This window comes from Wyeomyia smithii, chromosome 3 (assembly GCF_029784165.1).
Source record: "Wyeomyia smithii strain HCP4-BCI-WySm-NY-G18 chromosome 3, ASM2978416v1, whole genome shotgun sequence".
Lineage (NCBI taxonomy): Eukaryota > Metazoa > Arthropoda > Insecta > Diptera > Culicidae > Wyeomyia > Wyeomyia smithii.
The window spans coordinates 168368438-168375923 of NC_073696.1; the positions used below are offsets into that span (position 1 = coordinate 168368438).

A 7486-nucleotide genomic window follows, 5' to 3' on the forward strand; every position below is an offset into this window, starting at 1 on the left:
ATTCCCGATACAGTTTCACCAACAATTAGGTGCTTGTTTTGCTGTGCTGATCAGCCAGATTCGCAGTATATACCTAGGTGGAAAATTCTGTAAATTGCATTTCTATTATTCTATATAGTCATCAGATTCGCAATATTGGCTATTTATGCGCGTATTTTATCCTCACCGTAAAAGATCGGTCGCAGCGACACATTCAGAGCAGGACTATTATAGCTAACCTCTTAATAAGAAAAAACAACCACAAAATCGAGCGAAGAAAAGTGAACTGTTGTTATTTGAAAACTTGCTGGCTGTCACTTTACGACGTCTCTTTTCCATCCCTCCAGTGCAGAAAAGCTACCTCACCGCGCGCCTAGTTTTTGATCAAATCGTTACACCATGTATCTATACATCATGATCAAAACAACAAGTGATTTACAAAAAAGGGTCTAACTGTTTAAAAATCCAATTTTCAGTTAGACTCTTTTGAACAGAAAAGGTCTAGCTGAAATGATCAGTGTTGCTAGTTAGACCCATTTTTAATATTTGTCTGGACAAATTTTCTTAGTGTTTATAACTTTTTTTTGTGAATATTATGTGAAGCTACATGAGTTTAAAAACAAAATACATTAAAAAAAGTTTGTATTCATTTTCGAGTTAGACCCTTTTGACATGTTGCTCTAGATTTTCAAGTTTAAAATAAAGTACAAAGCGTACAAATACGGGTGTAGTAAGAGATCCGACTTGGATTATCACTGATATCAATTACCAAAAGATCTAAAAGTGTACAAGAAGTTAATACGGTTTTGCGTGAAGCATATGAACAGCACCGCCGCTCAATGTATGCTTATTTCTACTTTTGAGTCCGTTCTGGATTAAGTTTGGAACATACCAGGCCAGTGTTATGAAAATGACTGCAAGACAATGACAGCAAATTTTAAACTGATCTGGCTCTCATTGTATTGCACAGCTCTCTCTGCTCCCCACACGTTCGGTAAACAGTCTGACAGCAACTCACGACAGCCCACATGTAACTCCAAACGGGCTGTTAATTTTCATCTCGTTATGAATGTTGGTTCTTCCAAGCTGTCGCAAATGACAGCCTATAATCTTCCGACATCCTTCAGCACGAATCCAAGCGGGATGTCAGGTAATTATGATTCACGACAGTAAGGCCGATGAAAGAATGAAAGAGAGATGGTGCAAAGCACGTTTTTTCTTACGTGGGGAACAATATCAACAATAGAAACGGTTTGCTTTGTGTTCAATATGCCACCGGCCTGTGAAAAAGGAGAAACGAAAGCTGTCGTACGCAACACAAGACAGTTTCGTTGCCTTGTGTAAGCTGTAGCTGTATATGAGCTCTCATGAATAGCTCATGCATGAGGCTGTTAGAGTGAAGAGAGAAAAGTCGTCAGTATATTGTCGCTCTCCAGTCATTTTCCTAAGCTTGTACCAGGCATATTGCTTGTGCGGAGAGCACAATTCAGATGGGTCAACGAAACGAATCATAACACTGTGCTACAGCGATTTAGAACTTCTGAAGTGACCAAGTGTAGGTTGTAGGTCTTGTTGAGTATAACATTCGCTCATACTAGAAATTTTCCAAACACCCTCAAAATCTGAAGTTATGGTCAAAATACGGTTTATTGGACCACAGCGCATATAATATTTTTTAACTCAGTCATTTATCAACCGATTTTCAACATTCAAGCAGTTTTAGAAAGGGAACAAATAGTGCTTTCGAAAAATATACAGGTTTTTACTAATATCAATAAAATATGTTGAGTTATTTCAGTTTAAATATAATTTTTTAGATATTTTCACGCAATTTTTCAATTTAATCGAAATTTGCCGTCTATTTTTGTAAGAAATATACCGCAAATATACTATAATTTTGAAAGTATATTCAATTTTGAATCAAACAAAAGTAGTTTTGTGGAAATCGGTTGATATTTGGCTAAGTTATATATTTTTTAGGAAAACCAGAATTTTTGGCTTCTATCGCACAATTATTTCACGGAGCTACGAATGATGAAAAAATGCGAGAATTTTTGATGTGACTTAGTGTGGGTTGTAGCTATAGTTAAGTGCTACTTACGCGTTTACTTGAAGTTTTTCAAATACCCTGAAAATTATAAGTTATGGTCAAAACCCTGTTTTTTACCCTAGCTCACATTGTTATGTTTAATACGGTTATTTTTCAACCGATTTTTTATATTTTGGCTGTTTTCGAAAGACGATAAACAGAGCTTTTGAAACATATAAATATTTTTGAAGAGTTTACCTATTTGTGATGAATAGTGTTAAATTAAATAAGATGGTTCATATATTTTTCAAATTTTACCCATATGTGATGAATAGTTTTAAAATAAATAGGATAGTTTATGTTATTTTAAAGTTTTTTAAAATTTATTCGCTATTTTTCATACATTTTTGTAGAATTTGGAAAGTATATTTAGTGCCAAACGAAAACAAATAATAGGTGTTGTTAATGAAAATCTGTTATAATTTCACTGAGATATGACTTGATGTTTTCCACCATATACTTAGATTTCATCAAATCATTTCTCGGCCAAATTATCACAGATTTTCATTAACAACACCTATTATTTTCGTTTGGTACTAAAAAGAACTTTCCAAATTTTACAGCAATTGAAGCTCCTTCATTACAAAAATGTGTGAAAAATTGCGAATGAATTTGGGAAAAAAATGAAAATAACATAAACCATCTTATTCATTTTAAAACTATCCATCACATATAAATATACTTTTTAGACATATTAATATGTTTCTAGCTCTATTTTTCGTCTTTCCAAAACAGCCAAAATATTAAATATCGGTTGAAAAATAACCGTATTAAACATAACAATGTGAGCTAAGGTAAAAACAGCGTTTTGACCATAACTTATCGGGGTATTTGAAAAACTTCAAACGCGCAAGTAACACTTGACTAAAGCTACAACCCACACTAAGTCACATCAAAAGTTCTTGCATTTTTCCATCATTTGTAGCACCTTGAAATAACTGTGCGATAGAAGCCAAAAATTCTGGTTTTCTTATAATATATATTACTTAGCCAAATATCAACCGATTTTCACAAAACTACTTTTAATTGATTCGGAATTGAATATACTGTAAAAATTATAGTATATTTGGGGTATGTTTCTTACAAAAATAGACGGCCAATTTCAAATTAAATTGAAAAATTGCTTGGAAATATCTAAAAAATTAGATTTAAACTCAAATAACTCAATATATTTTATTGATATTAGTAAAAACCTGCATATATTTTGAAAGCTCTTTTTGTTCCCTTTCTAAAACTGCTCGAATATCGAAAATCGGTTGATAAATGACTGATTAAAAAAATATTATATGCACTGAGGTCCAAAAAACCGTATTTTGACCATAACTTCAGATTTTGGGGGTGTTTGTAAAATTTCTAGTATGACCGAATGTTACACTCAACAAGACCTACAACCTACACTAGGTCACTTCAGAAGTTCTTGCATTTTTTTTTTTTCATTTGTAGCACAGTGTAATCATTGATGGCACGTTTGATTTTAAGGATATTAAAGATGCCGATTCTCCGGTAACCCCCAGACGGTAAAACTATCGCCTGCAGGGGAATTGTGCATAATGCTGATAAAAAGCATCAAAAACATTCAAGTATGTTCCGAGTGAATGGCATCACTTATGAAAAAACAACAGGGATCATCGAGGTGGGTGAGGAAGAAGAGTAAGAAGCCAGATGTCTCCCATTACACGCTCAAAAATAATAACTCTAAAATGAGTAACATTTGACGCATTTCGTTGAAAGTGGAACAACTCTAAAATTGAGTAACTCCACAAATACTCAAAACTGAGTAACACTAGGCGTCTTTAAAAATGAGTCATTATTACTCAAAATTTGAGTACGACATTACTCATTTTTTGGGTACAGTTCAGTTTCATTACTGGCTAGAAATCCGCCACGACCAATAAACGACACCACATATTCATCAATAATTATACCTTGTAATAAAAATAAACAGTTATAATGCCTTCTGAGGCGCACACAATTGAAAAACATATGTTACAAACTGAAGCACATCATAATCACCTTTCAAAATGGACTTCGTTATATGCGACGTTACTAAGAAAGAAGTTATATGAAGGGAACCCAAAAAGTGAGTCAAAGTTACTCAAAATAAAAAATGACTTCTATACTCATTTTTTGACGTCTACGAACATCGTTCTAAACCGAGCCTTTGGCATCCCTATGCCGAGTAACAGTGAATGACAATGAACTCATGTCCTGGGCTCAAATTAATTTGTGCCCGCTGTCAGCAGTAAGATAAAGATGTATGAAAAGAAGCGGTGTTATGCTATCTCGTTTTTACATATGTTAGCCCTTGAAACATGGCGTGATGCCATAGGGGTTTTCTAAATTGAGTCAGAGTTGCTCAGTTCGTGAGTTATTGTTTACGAGCGTGTAGATTTTTAGTTTCTCTTGTCCAGACTATAGCGAATATAATACCTTCCTATTCTTGGTACTTTGGCTTTCGTGCAGACTTCGTGTCTTGTCTGAGAGGCAGAGATGCCATATATACAGATTTATCTTTTCCAGATTTTACCGCCCAAAACATTACAATAAATCTATACCAATACATACCAAACTACAATTTTTTACAGAAAAGAAATAGAGGCACATGTACAGAATATAAAAAATGACGTTTAATAATAGCGTTCAATGTTTTAATTCGATTAAATAAAATAATTCATTTCTATTCCTATGGATTAAAACTCAAGGTTACAATTTAACCTAAATATATCTAAAACCTTTCAAAACATTCTCAAAATCATCATTTATTTCCCTGTAATTGTGTTAAACAAACATATGTATGATATATGTCTATATGTACTTTTCCCATCAAACAATTTTTTTAGTTTACAGATTATGAAGCACCCATTAATTTCGGTTGAACTAATAAACTGTTACACGACAAATAGTTATGAATTGAATTGTTAATATCATTATGACCTACATTGTATTTTATTGTTACTTGAATGTGGCAACACTGGTTTTGAGTTTTGATCGAACTTGACGTTAAACATTTGTTGTGGAAGTTTAGTATATTTTCGTTATCATGAAGATTTTAAGTTTTTCTACTGTTATGTGTGCAGTGTTCCTGTGCTATATAGGACATTCATTTTATACTTTGCTAAAACTTTTCAAAATACCGGTTTGCAGTCAAAAGCCATGTTTTCAATCATATCTATCTACAAACCCACAACTACAACTTGCCCTTTTCGTGTCAACAAACAGTAATCCCTTAAGCAGTGCAGTTACGAAAGTAGATACCATTAAACCATTCCATTATTACAACAGTCTGAAAAGGTAAAAAAGATCGTATGAGCCGATTTAAAGCATTGAAAGCATCAAAAAGTTCCTCAAAATTTTCTGTCGTATATCTTCTGGGTTGATCTCCACAACGAAGCTTCGAACAGGAGCATGCCTTCTTTAAGCTACGTGCTGGAACCTTGATACCATTGTAACGATTATATTGTAGACCCTTTTCTTTTCGAATCTTGTTTTCCATTCTTTTGAGGTTAGACGGTTTTGGACGATTTACGACGTTTTCTTTTTACAATTCTTCGAAACCTGGATCTATTACTGCAGAAGATGAACCTATAAGTTGAATTTATGGTCAATAATAAGAAATTAAAACACTTAAACAGAAATTACCGGCTTCATGAGCAACACGTTCATCGGCCTGTTCGTTGGTAAACTCATCTCTGTCCCCAATAAAAGCATCATTGCGATACACCTTAAAGAATTCGTATAATGAGAATTCGTTCAACATCGTAGTATCACCGACATTGTCAGGGTCATGGTCGTAGTCGTTTTCATCGTCGCTTCCGGAATTGAAGTATTCATCTTTCATTTGCCGAGCTTCATTGCTTGTTTCCGTTGATTCGTGTAAAGACATATTATCACTATGGACAGTATAGGCGGCCTGCAGGGAGCCTGCCGAAAAGCCTGTTTGAAGTTTATTGTTATTCATGTCCAGCGGAGAAAGAGGACTACGAAGATAAACGTCGTTTATAGGTGGATGGAACACAGACTGTGCAGATGCGCTTCTACTCGTTGTAGCTAGATTTAACGGAACACAGGCATTACCTCTGACAGGTTCAGTTTTCTCGCTGCGATTAACGGGAGCTAAATGCAAAGGGATATCAATCATACAGGGCTCATTGCTCCTGTACGATAGATTGCCACTTGGTGGCGATTCTTCCATATAAGACGAAGACAAATCTAGCGCTGATAATGTTGCCGGATTCCTCGATTCCCTTATTGGTGTTGAAGCAACTATATTGGCGAAAGAAAGGTATGCTAGACCACTTGTGTTCCAGGAACAACTTTCTGACATTGAGAAGCCAGTGGGCACTTCCTCATAGTTCACACCAGTCGGAGTTTCGCAAATAACCCCTATTTCAGCATTTCTGTTCTCATTCCTGATGAGTTCTGCTGCCTCTGAAATACAAAAATATTCATCTTAATTCAAACATAACCTCAGCTTATATTCACCTAACAACATATGCAGTCCTACATTACATTCGTTATTGTACTCCATTGTCAAAAAAGCGAAAATCTTCTTAAATGCTACGAATGCTGGCTCTACTAGCACTATCCAACAGCTATTGTGAAATATAAAAAAAAATTATAAATTTTTGCAAGCAAACTTCCTATTAATTCAGCTGTGAACGAGGGTGTAATCAAAACCATGATGAATAGATACATGGTGTAACGGTATGTCAAAATGCATAGTCAGCCATGTCTAAAAACCAGTTGACATGGCATCGGATTGTTTATAAACAATAATCAAATTTTCAGCTGCAGTGGATAAAGAAAAATTAGCTTTGATCTGCTTTCATCGGCCGCGCATAATACTGTTAATTTAGATCATTAAAAGGTTTTAGCCCAAACATATTTCTGGTCTTAGGCGAAAACAAAGCCCAGGTGCTACATTCTTTTTAAAATTTGACCTTCTTTTTATTCGACATAGACTTCGCAACCAACCGTTAGTGTAAAGGACAATTGCAGAGCTGCCGCTACGATCCTATTGACTCTGACGGTCTCTCCCAGCCGAGATTCTAACATGCGACAGCTGGTTTGTTAGGCCAGCATCATGCCTCGTAAAAAACTGGAAGGTCCTTGGCATCCGTAAAAAAAACGATAAATAAAAACCCGAACTTTAATACGATTTATTTTAAACTTATCGAGTTCTATCTATTGAAAAGTGGCGATTTCCAGTCATCAAAAAGGGCCTGCAGTTGAACGGTTTCCCAGTCTTTGGTGCCTGTTTTGAAAGATTTTACTGCGCGAATGAACTTTCAGCACTTGCTGTATTTCATAGAGATTCCTTGAGCCTTATTTTTTATTTATCCATTTTGATCCAAAGCGCCTCTTTATTATCTCATTCCCGATACAGTTTCACCAACAATTAGGTGCTTGTTTTGCTGT

General features: G+C 35.0%; 1 protein-coding gene across 1 annotated transcript; it reads right to left on the reverse strand.

The window, feature by feature from the left end:
• Positions 1 to 5606: 5606 nt before the first annotated feature.
• Positions 5607 to 6699, reverse strand: LOC129728825 (uncharacterized). The gene is made up of 3 exons (XM_055687292.1): positions 6551 to 6699; positions 5708 to 6496; positions 5607 to 5650 (listed from the first exon to the last, which is right to left on the reverse strand). Exons 1-3 carry the CDS (start codon positions 6594 to 6596, stop codon positions 5607 to 5609), a joined length of 879 nt encoding a protein of 292 aa, XP_055543267.1. The 5' UTR covers positions 6597 to 6699.
• Between the last annotated feature and the right edge of the window lie 787 nt (positions 6700 to 7486).

Excerpts from the sequence above, each read along its gene's own strand:
- LOC129728825 (XM_055687292.1), bottom strand. The coding sequence starts at position 6,596 with ATGGAGTACAATAACGAATGTAATGTAGGACTGCATATGTTGTTAG. Across the intron at positions 6,497-6,550 it reads AGGACTGCATATGTTGTTAG|AGGCAGCAGAACTCATCAGG; the intron begins GTGAATATAAGC and ends TTTGTATTTCAG. Across the intron at positions 5,651-5,707 it reads ACGTGTTGCTCATGAAGCCG|GTTCATCTTCTGCAGTAATA; the intron begins GTAATTTCTGTT and ends TTCAACTTATAG.